Here is a 15,564-nt window from a genome sequence, read left to right as displayed (position 1 = left end):
TAATTGTCATTGTTGGTTTTATTTTAACAATAAAAATGATCATACATCAAACATTTCTCATTGCAATCGAAGAACAATTTTGGAATTAAAGGTAAACTGCACTTTTTGGGGAATTTTACCAATCGTTCACAATCATTTTTTTTGCTTTGTAATTGTTTTAATTGTTTTCAAACGATATCTCAGATTTTTCCAGGGTGTTTGCAAACGTTGCACGACCTCACATCCTTTTGTGTTGTATGGATTAGTGCAGTTTCAACTTACTTATTGCTATCACCTCGCCAACGTGTGGTGACATAATGAGAACTTTGACACGCAAATTGATTTGTTGTGTCTCACTAATCAAAGCAGAGCTGCTGTCCGTCGATAGTTATTGTACCTCCACCAAGTAGGTTTTGTGTTTGTCACTGATGTTTACTTCTGTTTGTTACAAAGTTTACTCAATGAGAACCTAAATATACTATTTAATATCAGCCGTGTTTTTTGGGGGGTTTATCTGAGTGTTTTAGAATTATTCTTTGGTGAAAAGTCACAAATTGGATCTGTTTATCAGTGTGGTTAGCTCTTAAAATAAGTTTGTGATAATAGACTATAGGCAAAATCTAACAAATCCGATTTGACTATGAAAATCCTGAGAAGAAGACATCTCTAGAGCGTAATAGGGTTGTACGGTATCTGGTATTGCGGTACTAATGTATTAAAAAAGGTACTATACTGCGTGTGAAAAGTACCGGTACGTTTTGTTTTTAAGCGACAAAATGCCGCACCGTGGTGACATTGCTTGCTCATGTTACTCAACACACACGCACACACAACACTTGCAAACCGAAACAGTGTGAAGACAGAAGAGCGAAAATGGATGTATTTTGGCTTTAAAATGAATGATAAAGGTGGTGCTTTTTAAACACAGAAAAACCTTGCTAGCTATTGATTAATTGATTGATTGAAAATGTATTAGTAGATTGCACAGTTCAGTACATATTCCGTACAATTGACCACTAAATGGTAACACCCGAATAAGTTTTTCAAATTGTTTAAATCGGGGTCCACATTAATAAATTCATGGTAGCGGCTAACATCTCTCCGTAGTGTTTTGGCTTGTTCCAAATCACTAATCCTCACATCCATGGCAATAAATAATCATGATTCTTACAAAGTAGCATCCCTGCAGGACGAGGAATAGCTAAACATGCTTCACTACACACCATAGGACAGGTACAATAGTTATCGCTCCTGAATGTAAACAAATGAGTGGATCTATATGAATATCTACTGTAACAATACCAAGTACAAGAGCCGTTTCTAGTAAATACCACAGTAATCACGTCTATTTTTTTATTTTCACAAAATTCCTTGTCTCTGGACCAGCCACAACTTGGTACCCTTTTTGATTGATTGATTGAAACTTTTATTAATTAGATTGCACAGTTCAGTACATATTCCGTACAATTGACCACTAAACGGTAACACCCGAATAAGTTTTTCAAATTTTTTAAGTCGGGGTCCACGTAAATCAATTCATGGTAACGTAAATCCATTCATTGTAAGTTTATGGTATCAGCCAAAACTTCCAAACAACAGAAGAATAAGTGATAATTACATTTTAACAGAAGTGTAAATATAACACATAAAACACAAAGTTGCCAGATATCAACAATAAATGAACAAGTAGATTAATAATCGACCCATCCATCCATTTTTTTACCCTCCATAATTTTGACAAAACAACACCATAGGAAATGGCACACGTCAGCAGCCAAATTAGGAGTTTTTGAAATCCATTTGCTGACTTACTATGTTTATTGAATGCCAAAATTGTATTGCAATAAGAAACATATGTTTAATAGTAAATATTTTCGTTGGTGCCCTTTGATATGGAAATTATTGAAAAACATGTTGGAACTGGTACCGGCACCAATATATTGGTATTGGAATAACCCTAGTCTACATAAAAAAAAATTCACTATAATAAGCCAATTTGTTGTGAGCAGTCAGGACAGAAAACTATGAGGGGCCGTATAAGAGTGTTTTAGTATAGTGTGTGAGAGAAAAACATTTCAGTTATTTATGTGAGAGTATTTCAGTAGTGTGTATAAGAGTGTTTCAGTGGTGTGTGTGAGAGAAAAACATTTCAGTTGTTTATGTGAGAGCATTTCAGTAGTGTATGTAAGAGGTCATTCTGAATAATGTCCCTAACGGCCCCTCATAGAAAACCCTCAAAACACACCGGAAGTTAATCTTTTAAAAGCTCACTGATCTCGTGAGATCAACCAGCAAGATATTCTATTAAGTTAAAATAATACTTTTTGTGGCTGTATGTAAAAATGGCACCGCTGCAGTGGCAGTTGGTTGCAGCAGATGTGTGCTCTTTGACGTTTCCCTCATGATTTTGATGCAGGACTGCAGCCACATAAGTTCGCCATTGTGGGATAAATAAACTCTATCCAAATAGCGTTACCTTGACAGACGTCGAGGATGGAATGACTCATGTCAGTTTTACCAGGTTTTTGATCATGTTTGTATCTGTTCCTCATAATCTGATAGAGAGAGAGAGAGAGAGAGAGAGAGAGAGAGAGAGAGAGAGAGAGAGAGAGAGAGAGAGAGAGAGAGAGAGAGAGAGAGAGAGAGAGAGGTTAGGTTGGGGGTGGTACGAGAGAGAGCTCCAGACCAGCCCCTCCAGCCTGCTGCATGTTTCAACTCAGGTCCTTCTTTCCATCATAGAGCCTTGTCAGTTTGACTCAGTCACTGGCTGCTCATGTCTGGATTCTACTCTCGGGAAGACTGCTAAAGTTCCAGATAGGGGCAAAAGGTAATTATCATTTTCTATAATTTTTTTATACTCACAAGAACTGCATGTTATGAATTTTGTGCACTATGAACATTCATAGAAACCATTGATTGTTTTCGTTCTAATTAACTTCTACTAAAAGACATGCAAAGAAACCGTGTTATGTTTTGTGTAATTCAAAAAATAACTTATTTTTTACAGTAAAAGAAACCACAAAAACTGTATGTGCAATATCAATTCACAAGAACTTCATGTTATGAATTTTGTGCACCATGTACATTCATAGAAACCATTGATTGTTTTCGTTCAAATTAACTTCTACTAAAAGACATGAAAAGAAACTGTGTTATGTTTTGTGTAATTAAAAAAAAAAACTTTTTTTATTCTGTAAAAGAAAGAACAAAAACTGTTTGTGCAATATCAACGACAACTGATAATTATCACTGTTGGTGTCGTTTGGAAAAAAAACTTTACAATGAGCAGGTTAAGTCCATTAAAGTCCAAATTTCTCTTTATACTATACATTCAGTGTGTTAAATACATTCCCACACAGGAAATGTTAACATATGCCTTCAAGAAAATGCCACAAAGGGAAATATTGGAGGAATGCAGCTCTAATTAACCTCTGAATGACTTGACTTTAACTGCTTTCACAATTGAAGCCCAATCCTCAACTTAATGGTTTGCATATGGTGGTTAACATTGATGGTTGAAGCACATTTACAGTGTGTGTGTTACTTCAAACACACCTCTCATCCGCCGCAGTAATGGCGGCAAAGTCAGCTGTATTTCTTCCAAATGGGCTGCACATGTCGTCTAAAATTATGTACGTTTTAGACACAAATATCAGTTCGACATCAGCGTGATCCTGGGAGCTGACACTTTAACCTGGAAACACAAACAAAAATAATAACCATATAAGAAGTATAAAGCAAACATACTCATGTGGTACATTTCAGTCTACTTAATACCTGCATTATCCTTTCCATCCTTTGAAACTGAGCTACTGTGTGGAACAATCTCCCTTGTGGCTCAACAAAGTTGTGTCTAAGTCTAAGTCTATTGTACATATTTCAGCCTTGGAAAACTTTTGTAGGTTTTTTTTGCCTCTGTTTTCTGAAATTATTTCTAGATATCTTGAATATCTTATATTACAATATGTATGTGTTCCTAATTTGTTTAATTTAGTAGTTTATTGAAAATTGCCCACACAGTGACAATGTTTACCCTTTTTGTCCCCTGCAGTGGCAAAAGCACACAGAGCTCAAGATCCCCCTCTTCTGGTGACAATTGGATCTCGTTGATCTTATCATATATGTTTCCACGCTTCAACTAAAATGACTATATAGCCATTAAAGTACCGTCGAGCATGGAGGCTTCAAGTTCTGCTCACGTTTGGACTACGTCCACTATGCACCCCTCCTCGACACCACTATCCTCTTATGGCTATCTTCAGTTCTTCTGGCGGTACCAAGACAATGCAGTCATCGTGGAGCATTACAACTACACCGGCAAGCTGCAGCGGGACCGCTACCGTGACGGCCTCCGACCCGAAGGCATCGCCTTCCTGGTAGTGTGTCTGCTCATCGTCCTGGAGAACGCTGTGGTTCTCCTTGCTATCTGGCGGAACAAGAAGTTCCATTTGCCCATGTATTATCTCCTAGGAAACCTGACTCTCTCTGATCTCCTAGCAGGGATTACATACATGGCAAACATTGTCATGTCCGGGCCAAAGACTTTGCAGCTGACGCCTCTGCTGTGGTTCCTCCGAGAGGGAGGAGTTTTCATCACTCTGGCTGCCTCTATCATCAGTCTCTTGGCTATTGCCATCGAACGGCATGTGACCATGGTGACTATGAGGCCATACCACAGTGCAAAGCGGGGACGGATGTTGGCGTTGATCTGTGCAAGTTGGGCTCTCGCTGGCTTTTTGGGCGTTCTCCCAATCCTGGGATGGAACTGCATCCACAGGCTTGACCAGTGCTCCACCGTGCTTCCACTCTACGCCAAGAGCTACATCCTGTGCTGTGTGTCTGTGTTCAGCGCCGTTCTCCTCGCCATCGTGGTCCTTTACGCCCGGGTTTTCCGCATCGTCCGCATAAATACGCAACGTCAGCGGCTGGGCTTGTCCAGCAGCATGAGAAAAGGCTTAGCGAGGAAATCCCAGAAGTACATCGCCCTCCTCAAGACGGTCACCATCGTTCTGGGTGTCTTCATCGCCTGTTGGCTCCCCCTCTTCCTCCTCCTTCTCCTGGATTTCTTCTGCCCAACGCACAGTTGCCACCTCCTCTTCAAGGCAGACTACTTCCTGGGGGTGGCCATGGTCAACTCGCTTCTCAACCCCATCATCTACACCCTGACCAGCAAGGACATGCGGAGAGCCATTCTGAGATTGCTCTGCCGGCCGTGTCTCATGACCAGAGATGGCCAGGTGAAGAAGATCGGCATGCCGTTCCTGGAGTGCAGCTTCAGCAAGACAGAGGTGGCCTCGCAGAAGTTGGAGGGAGGGGTGGAGACGACAATCTCTTCTGGGAATGGCGCCACAACCCAATCTCCCATCAAGGCCCTTTATCCTAAACTCTTTAGGCCCTAAGAACTATCGACTTGGGTCGCACTTAACTGAGAATATATAGCACACCTCTTGAGGACAACTGGGATCTACTCACTGTTTATGCTTTTTTTTACTGGCAAAAACAATCCCCTAGTCCCTAAACCAAGAAGGAAATGCAGACATTAGCTTACCCCGTTGCTGAGTGTTTCAGCATTGTACTCCACCATCCTCTCAGTCCCTTCAGAGGTACACTCAGGAAACCTCTGTTACTCGCAATTGTTGTTAGCGTGGCTCTTTCTGACTGATGTGTTCAAGGTGGCATGGGTTTTTGCAATATGTACTGTGCTTTGGAAAATGATTAATTAGGACTTAAAACCAGGAACAAGAACAGCCACATTGGGTCAAGAAGCATCCCACACACAAAGCTACAGTTAGCTTTAGTATAAAGGTTTCTTTATGCAGTGACTGTAAATATTCCTATTACATTAGGTATTCTAAGGGCATCGAATCCATCGCAAGAAGACTGTTCAAATTGTCTTACAAGACTACCTTATCGTAAAGTTGTGATTATGTCATTGCCCCGAGGATAATTGGTAACAACCCAGGACAAAAAGGCTACTTGTTAAATGTCAACCAGCCAACTCTTGTCAACTGATTTGCACTGAAATGCACTCCTGTGGTTCTATGGTTTATACCCAAGCCTGGATTGATTAAAAATGAATGAGCAGCAAGTGTAGACACCACATTCAGATTCACGCAATTTGTGTGGTTTCATCTTTAACAAAATTAAAATGCACACACTTGTTAATCTACAAACACATGCATTTCGCTGGATCGAAGGCCCATATAGTCTACTTGACGGCGATGCAGGAAAGGAGATAGTCAACAGGAAAGAGCTGTGGTACATACTGTGGCACAGCAACCTTCAGTAGGGGGTAGACGCAAAACCAAAGTTGACAGTTATCGCGTGCGCAGTGGAAAATGCATCAGTGTTGAATACCAGTCTTCTCAGCAGCAGAAGCACAATGTTGTTAATTGATTCCATTCCTATTATCTCATGTTTGCTGTCACACTCTTGTACAAATGTTTGTTGCCTTTTTTTGTACTTTAATTAATTTTGTAAATGTGTCATAAAACCTGTATAGTAAATTATATACATTTTGTAACAATGTCTGTGATCTTAACCTGTTTTTTTATATAAAGGACAGAAAAAGTTTTTGGGAGTTGGATTTATTTTAGACTTACGCCTAAAAGAGCGCATGACTTGATTTTATTTTTTCTTTTTTCTTTAGAAGTACGGAAAGAAGCGCGACAGGAAATTACGCCCTCTCGTCTCACTTTTGGTTAAGGCATTGGCCTGTATACGTCATCGAAGTACCACATAATGCAGCTCTTATTCCATGACTGAACATTTTCGATCTTTTTCCGTTATTCTGCCCTCTAGTGGGAAAGGTAAATAGTGCTTCACCGACGTCTGACCTTTACACTGGGTGAAACAAGGGTTGTACCTCACCAACACCAAACCTAAGTGCGTTTTAAACGACCCCAAATATAAAACAACGCCTCCTTCTACAATTTATAGACAAATACATTTGAGACAACGTGAATTTGTCTTTGGATGTTTTTTATTCATCCAGGACATTTGATTCTCAGAGCCTTCAATCGATCGTATCTGGACTGTTCAGTTTGTCTGAGTATATGTTTCACTTCTCATCAGTTTATGATGCTAATTTTAAGATAATCTTCGAGCAGGTACAAAATATGATCTTCTACAGTACTTGCCATTTCACTGAAATTGAAAGGAGGATTTTAGAGAAATGTTTTTTTTATTTTTCAATTATTTTTTTCTTCTCAGGGCATTCAGTTGATCGCACCTGGACAGTTGAGTTTGTCTTAAAAGACGATCAGGCTTTGTCTGTTTTAGATTCATTGGTCATAAGCGGAATTGATGGACTAGATCTAACATCTAAGTCTATGAGCAAGAACTGATGGAGCCTGCTTGTCTTTAAAGACACACTGAACTGTCCATTTGCCATCAATTAAATGCCCTGAGAAAATAATTTCCATGAAATCTTATTTTCAATATCACTAGCAGATCATACTTTACAGCTGCTCGACAATTATCTTAAAAGGAGCATTTGAACGCCTCTGTTGCTAGCCTGCTAACAACGTTTGGGACGCTTTTTGATTTCACAAAAAAATACAAGATAAACCTGTCTTTTCGGGACTTTTTGGGGGTAATACTTTTATTATAAGCCACATCTGAAATGAACATTTTAAAAACCTGTCATTACCTTTGCCACTTATGGAATTACTGATATGTTTAGAATCATAAAAAAACATTCTTGAATGTTTCACATAAAACCTGTTTTTCATAACAGCATGATTGTGCGCAATGTTAAAATTAGAATTGCATATTTGGCAGCGATACCTGGTTAAGCCGTGTGTCCTTCAGTGACCTGTCTAAAACAAACTACAAAAAATTATCCCACATGGTTCTTTTGTTGCAAGGAGGTACAGGGGATCTTTTACCTGACCTTCTATTTTACTTTCCTCACCTGTTGCATTTATTCCTACCAACATAAAACATGTCACTCAAGTAATCCTATATGTGGGCTTTAAATTTATATAATAAACTAATAGTGCATCTGGGTGAACCTAGCCTCAACCTAAACATCTGAACGAAACTGAACACTGCTTGACACAGCTAAGGGGTTTAAAGGAAAGGGATATTTAAGTCCTGTTAGGTCATATTGATTTGATTAATTAATTCATAATAATCCTTGCTTTGTAAGTGACTCCTTTCATCAGCAGTGAGGCTAAAACAGATTTGCAAGATACAATAACAAGACCTTGCTCCGAGTCTGTGCATGACTCAATTTGGATTTGTTTAAATGACTACTTATTATTATTATTCATTCATAAAGAGCAGTGATTCTCAAACTGTGGGTATGCGGCCTTCATCTACTGCAGGGGTCGGGAACATTTTTGGCCGAGAGAGCCATGAAAGCCAAATATTTTAAAATGTATTTCCGTGAGAGCCATATAATATTTCTAACACTGAATACAATTAAATGCGTGCATTTTTAAGTAAGACCAACATTTTTAGAGAATAACAAGTCTCTTATTCTTTTTAATAACGTTGTTATTGGGGTGGTACATCTCGGATGGTAGAGTGGCCGTGCCAACAACTTGAGGGTTCCAGGTTCAATCCCCGCTTCCGCCATCCTAGTCACTGCCGTTGTGTCCTTGGGCAAGACACTTTACCCACCTGCTCCCAGTGCCACCCGCACTGGTTTAAATGTAACTTAGATATTGGGTTTCACAATGTAAAGCGCTTTGAGTCACTAGAGAAAAAACGCTATATAAATATAATTCACTTCACAATATAATTCACTTATTCTAAAGCTAACCAATAATAAATATAATGCTTCTCACCATTAATGCGACTTCTTGAACAGGTGCGATAAAAAATGGATGGTTGGATTAAAATGCATGAGAATGTCTTATCTTTTGAACGTTATTTTTAACACTGTGATTATCAGCGGAATTATTCATTACTTATCATGTTAAGCAATGCCAGCTAAGATTTATCTGAGAGCCAGATGCAGTCATCAAAAGAGCCACATCTGGCTCTAGAGCCAAAGGTTGCCTACCCCTGATCTAGTGGTATGCCAAAGAATCACCTAATTAAATATTCAAACACAGTGTTACTGTTCAAACTGTGTATTGTTACACTAGCCAAATATACTAAACATAGTAAACAAGTACATTTAGTTCATAAAGCACTTTTCACTGATAAAATCACAAAATCACAATTTAAAACAACAGGGGCAACATCATAAAAAGGATACAAAGTGGATTAAAAATGATAGTCAAAAGGTGCAATAACTTAAAGCTTGACTAAAAAGAGAACTTTTCAAATGTTTCTTAAAAGTTTCAACACAGTCAAGATCACGGAGGGACTAGTTCAAAATGTTCCAGAGTCTGGGAGCTATATTATGGAATGCCACGGGTTTTAAAACAACTTTTTGGGATCTTTAGAAGACCCTGGCCTGAAGACCGGAGGCTGCGCCATGAAGAGTGGGGGCATAACAAGTCAGTGATGTACTGTGGGGCCCCACCATGCAATGCACGGAATGTCAGGACTAAAGTCTTAAACTCAATGCGGAATTTATTTGGAAGCCAATGAAGACTGGATAAAACGGGGCTGATATGGGCTGTTCTGGGTGCACTGGTCAAAAGTCTGGCAGCTGCATTTTGAACAGTCTGAAATCTCTTTAGCGTTGACTTGTTGAAGGGCGTGAAAAGAGAATTGCAATAATCAACACAAGACGAAATGAACGTGTAAATGATCATTTCCGGATCCAATTTTGACAACAAATTTCTCACTTTAGAAATATTTCTGAGATGATAAAAACAGTTTTGGTCAGTTGACGAGTTTGACCCTCCAAAGACATCGTTGAATATTGAATGAATGCCTTTTATTGTCACTATACACAGGTTCAATGAGATTAAAAGCAACTCTAGTATCAATGTGACAGTCTACAAATATGCAAAACATAGGAAGAAAAGAAAAAAAATTGTGCAAAAGGAAGAATGGTGCACAGTCCAATCCTGAGAACGAATGTTCAGAATGTGTTGTTTACAGCAAATAAATATTATACTATATACATACATATAGGGTTTCACGGTGGAAGAGGGGTTAGTGTGTCTGCCTCACAATACGAAGGCCTGAGTAGTCCTGGGTTCAATCCCGAGCTCGGGATCTTTCTGTGTGGAGTTTGCATTTCCTCCCCGTGAATGCGTGGGTTCCCTCCGGGTACTCCGGCTTCCTCCCACCTCAAAAGACATGCACCTGGGGACATGTTGATTTGCAACACTAAATTGGCCCTAGTGTGTGAATGTGAGTTTGAATGTTGTCTGTCTATCTGTGTTGGCCCTGCGATGAAGTGGCGACTTGTCCAGGGTGTACCCCGCATTCCTCCCGATTGTAGCTGAGATAGGCACCAGCGCCCCCCGCCAACCCAAAGGGAATGAGCAGTAGAAAATGGATGGGAACATTGTTATTCTGAAGGTGACCAACAATAAATAAAATACTTCTTACCATTGATGAGACTTCTTGAACAGGTGCGCTACAAACCGGATGGATGGATTAAAATGCATGAGATTGTATTATATTTTGAACCTTATTTTTGACACTGTGATTACCAGCGGAATTATTCATTACTTATCGTGTTAAGCAATGTCAGCTAAGATTTATCTGAGAGCCAGAAGCCTGTCATCAAAAGAGCCACGGTGAAGCCCTGATAACATCCATCCATCCATTTTCTACCGCTTATTCCCTTTTTGGGTCGCGGGGGGCGCTGGCGCCTATCTCAGGTACAATCGGGCGGAAGGTGGCGTACACCCTGGACAAGTCGCCATCTCTACCACCGTGAAGCCCGCCCTAATAACAATGTTATTAAAAAGAATAGGATACTTATTATATGTAAAAAAGATGTTGGTCTTTATTAAGAATGCGCGCATTTAGTTGTATTCAGTCTTAAAAAAAAACATTATATGGCTCTCCCGGAAATACTTTTTAAAATATTTGGCTTGTATGCCTCTCAGTAAAAAAGTTCCCCGACCCCTGGTTTATGGGCTTCGGTAGCCCCCTAGTGGCTGCAAGTGAAATAGCAGGCTGTGCATAAGCTTGAACCCCAAGTATGCCAACTGCTCCCTGAATAAAATTGGTAATACAAGTAAAGCATTCCAAATTGCATTTCATTTCAAATTAAATTCGGTGAACTTTTCAAATGTTTTGATTGACAGTGCATTATCACTCTGTTTGATCAGCGACAAATTCACTATTTTAACCATTACCAAGAATAACTCCTATTTAATCAAATGTATTTATAAAACCTGTTTGTCACATTTGAGTGTTCCTCATGTACAGTATGTAACAAGATTCTGACTCCGCTGGCAGTCACCCAAGCAACGCTTTACTTTTGCTCTCAAACCTCCTTCTCAATAAAAGCCTCGTGGCTTGGAGCGGCGTTTACTACCGTGACTTGTCAACAGAGGTCGGGCTGAGGCCATGGTGGGGAGACTCTTATTGTGAAGGCGAGAGAAGGCCGGGTACAATGCTGCTTAGTCATGGTGAGTTACCGCTTCCCCCGCCCTCCACCCCCCCTCGCTGCTCTTGCCTGGCGCACACTTTCATTGCCATGGTCGAAGGCAGCTCCACGACGTGAGTATGTTTCATTAAACATTCCAGCTCGCAATTGCCGCCGTGTGTTGGGGTTTAAGGGTCACATTTTTTGGGGGGTGGGGTGGAACGCGGATGGTGTCTGACAACTGTGACTCTACTAAAACCGCCTTTTTTTTTTTTGCGTGTTTGTGTTGGGAGCGATTTAGTGCAGCTAGCTTCTAGCGTCTGTTATTATCAGGACTAGCGTGAGTATTAATCATAGTACTGCAGTAGTATTAGTACTAAGCATGAGTATTAATCATAGTACTGTAGTAGTATTGGTACTAAGCATGAGTATTAATCATAGTACTGTAGAAGTATTAGTACTAAGGATGAGTATTGATCATAGGACTGTAGTAGTATTACTAAGCATGAGTATTAATCAAAGTACTGTAGTAGTATTAGTACTAAGCATGAGCACTAATCATAGTACTGTACTTGTATTAGTACTAAGCATGAGTACTAATCATAGTACCGTACTAGTATTAGTACTAAGCATGAGTACTAATCATAGTACTGAAGTAGTATTAGCACTAAGCATGAGTATTAATCATAGTACTGTAGTAGTTTTAGTGCTAAGTATGAGTATTACTCATAATACCATCGTAGTATTAGTACTAAGCAAGGGTATCAATCATAGTACTGTAGTGGTGTTAGTACTAAGCATGAGTATTAATCATACTACTGTAGTAGTACTAGTGCTAAGCATGAGTATTACTCATAGTACTATTGTAGTATTAGTACTAAGCAAGGGTATCAATCATAGTGCTGTAGTGGTATTAGTACTAAGCCTGAGTATTAATCATAGTGCTGTAGTAGTATTAGTACTAAGGATGAGTATTGATCATAGGACTGTAGTAGTATTACTAAGCATGAGTATTAATCAAAGTACTTTAGTGGTATTAGTACTAAGCATGAGTATTAATCATAGCACTTTAGTAGTATTAGTACTAAGCATGAGTATTAATCATAGTACTGCTGTGATATTAGTTCTAAGCATGAGTATTAATCATAGTACTTCGGTACTATTAGTACTAAGCATGGGTATTAATCATAATACTGTAGTAGTAGTAGTGGTATTGGTGCTAAGCATGAGTATTAATCATAGCACTGCTGTAGTATTAGTACTAAGCAAGAGTATTAATCATAGTATTGTAGTATTAGTACTAAGCATGAGTATTAATCATAGCACTGCAGTAGTATTAGTCCTAAGCATGAGTATTAATCATAGCACTGCAGTAGTATTAGTACCAAGCATGAGTATTAATCATAGTAGTTTAGTAGTATTAGTACTAAGCAGGAATATTAATCATAGTACTTTAGTAGTATTAGTACTAAGCATGAGTATTAATCATAGTACTGTAGTATTATTAGATCTAAGCATGAGTATTAGTCATAGTACTGTGGTAGCATTAGTACTAAGCATGAGTATTAATCATAGTACTGTAGTAGTATTAGTACTAAGCATGAGTATTAATCATAGTAATGTAGTAGCATTAGTACTAAGCATGAGTATTAATCATAGTACTGCAGTAGTATTAGTTCTAAGCATGGGTATTGATCATAGTACTGTAGTAGTATTAGTACTAGTTAGAGACGCGTCAAAGTATTTTGTGGCTCCACACAGTCATGTGTACGTCATATCGGTGTCAAAGCTTTTATTTGCAGTGCCACCTGTGATGTTTATGATCAAAACAAGCGGCCAGCGGCACAGCGTGTGAGACTGTTTTTGTGGGAAGAAAAGCTCTGAATGGTGCGTGTGTGCGTGTGTATTGGTGTTGATGATTAAATGTATTATGTAAGGACGGGCTTCACCGCTGCTGGGTCGTGTTGTGGTACATTCAGTTCCACTGTGGAGAGAGTTCATGATGAGTCACTGACTAACTTCTTTGCAAAAAAATGTCAGTGATCAGACAGGGGGATGGGAAAAAGTCGATTCGAATACGAATCGCGATTCCCACGTTGTGCGATTCAGAAGCGATTCTCTTTTTTTTTTTTTTTATCGAATTTTTGGGGTGGGTTATTATTTTTATTTTTTTTTATCAATCCAACAAACCAATGCACAGCAATAACATAACAATTCAATCCAATTCCAAAACCAAACCTACCCAGCAACACTCAGAACTGCAATAAACAGAGCAATTGAGACACAAACACGACACAGAATAAACCAAAAGTAGTGAAACAAAAATGATTATCAACAACAGTATCAATATTAGTTGTAATTTCAGCATTGCAGTGATTAAAAATCCCTCACTGACATTATCATTAGACATTTATAAAAATAAAATAACAATAGTGTCACAGTGGCTTACACTTGCATCGCATCTCATAAGCTTGACAACCCACTGTGTCCAATATTTTCACAAAGATAAAATAAGTCATATTTTTGGTTCGTTTAATAGTTAAAACAAATTTAAATTATTGCAATCAGTTGATAAAACATTGTCCTTTAAAATTATAAAAGGTTTTTTTTTTTTAAATCTACTACTCTGCTAGCATGTCAGCAGACTGGGGTAGATCCTGCTGAAATCCTATGTATTGAATGAGTACAGAATGGTTTTGTAATCCGAAAAATATCGTTTTTGAATCGAGAATCGCGTCGAATCGAAAAAATCGATATATAATCTAATCGCGACCCCAAAAATCGATATTGAATCGAATCGTGGGACACCCAAAGATTCGCAGCCCTATCAGACATCAGGGTTTCCCACACATTCATTTATTTGTGGCGGCCCGCCACGAAAGAATTACGGCCGCCACAAATAAATAATTTAAAAACAATTTTTTATTTTTTTTTCTGGCTTTGAACTCGCTCGACCGCTCATAAAAACAATGGGACTCTGTCTGTGAATGGAGCTTGTAGTTACATTTTATATAAATATGTAAATATTATATAAATATGTACATAAAGTGTTGTAATTATATTCCAACTCGGCGTTCTTCTTGGTCATCGCCGCCGCCGAACACTGGATACATATAATCACAGCAGTATGGTGATTCTATGTGTCTACATTAAAACATTCTTGTTCATACTGCACTAATATATGCTACTTTTATCATGCAGAGAAGGAAATCACAACTAAGTCAATTGACCAAAACTATATTTATTAAAGTTTTTAGCAGGTGACTTTTCAAATGATGCTACATATTAGCAGTAATGCTACGTTCGGTAGCAACGCTTGTGCCCACACTTGACAAATTAAAGTTGTCTATTCAACATATTCCCTCTTGAAGCCAAACCACTGCCAGACAATGGGCCCCATGCTGTTTTTCTTTCTCTCGCAACAACCCGCTAGCATCACAGCTAACATTAGCCACGCCACTACCTCTCTGCTGGGCGAGAGCGTGTACGAATGTGACGTATGACGTGACAGTATGTGACGTATGTAAGAATGTGCGCCTGCTTGTCTGTGAGAAGGAGACACAGGAAAGAGCGAGGAGAGCCTGTAGTGTAATGCTTGCAGCTTAAAACTACTGCATGAGAACGTCTACTCGAATATTACGATAGAATCATTTTCTATATCGCACAGAGACAAACCCGTGATTTATATCGTATATCGATATATCCTCCAGCCCTATGTGACATGCAAACTCGTTGCATTGCGGGTCTTTCTGGACTTGCAAGTGTATAGCGTATTGGGGATGGCGTGGCCGTGTCAGCAACCTGAGGGTTCCTGGTTCGATCCCCACCTTCTGCCAACCACGTCACGTCCGTTGTGTCCCTGAGCAAGACACTTCACCCTTGCTCCTTCCTGATGGGCCGTGGTTAGGCCTAGGGCTGGGCAATATATCGATATACACAATATATCGCGGGTTTGTCTCTGTGCAATGTAAAAAATGACTATATCGTGATATTCGAGTTAGGCCTTTTTTTAATATCTCAATATTTTTAGGCCATATCGCGATATACGATATATACAGTGGGGCGAAAAAGTATTTAGTCAGCCACAGACTGTGCAAGTTCTCCCACTTACAATGATGACAGAGGTCTGT

At 39.2% G+C, this 15,564-nt stretch overlaps 2 protein-coding genes across 4 annotated transcripts in view; both read left to right on the top strand.

Annotated features, from left to right (window-relative positions):
• The first annotated feature begins 2,648 nt into the window (after positions 1-2,648).
• On the top strand, positions 2,649-6,552 carry s1pr5b (sphingosine-1-phosphate receptor 5b). The gene is made up of 2 exons (XM_061909957.1): positions 2,649-2,806; positions 4,031-6,552. Exon 2 carries the CDS (start codon positions 4,155-4,157, stop codon positions 5,376-5,378), a length of 1,224 nt encoding a protein of 407 aa, XP_061765941.1. The 5' UTR covers positions 2,649-2,806; positions 4,031-4,154; the 3' UTR covers positions 5,379-6,552.
• Positions 6,553-11,463: 4,911 nt separating this feature from the next.
• keap1b (kelch-like ECH-associated protein 1b) overlaps positions 11,464-15,564 on the top strand; it is a 28,324-nt gene continuing 24,223 nt past the window's right edge. For 2 of the 3 annotated variants that reach the window (XM_061909945.1, XM_061909955.1), the window contains exon 1: positions 11,464-11,568. The gene's annotated coding sequence lies outside the window, so the exon portion shown is untranslated. Of the gene's footprint in view, positions 11,573-15,564 lie in introns of all 3 variants that reach the window. The other variant, XM_061909951.1, reaches the window with a different exon arrangement.

The sequence above is a fragment of the Nerophis ophidion genome, linkage group LG01 (genome assembly GCF_033978795.1).
Source record: "Nerophis ophidion isolate RoL-2023_Sa linkage group LG01, RoL_Noph_v1.0, whole genome shotgun sequence".
NCBI classification, from domain to species: domain Eukaryota; kingdom Metazoa; phylum Chordata; class Actinopteri; order Syngnathiformes; family Syngnathidae; genus Nerophis; species Nerophis ophidion.
Note: the sequence above shows the minus strand (reverse complement) of the source record. Positions and strands in the feature narration are given on the sequence as shown.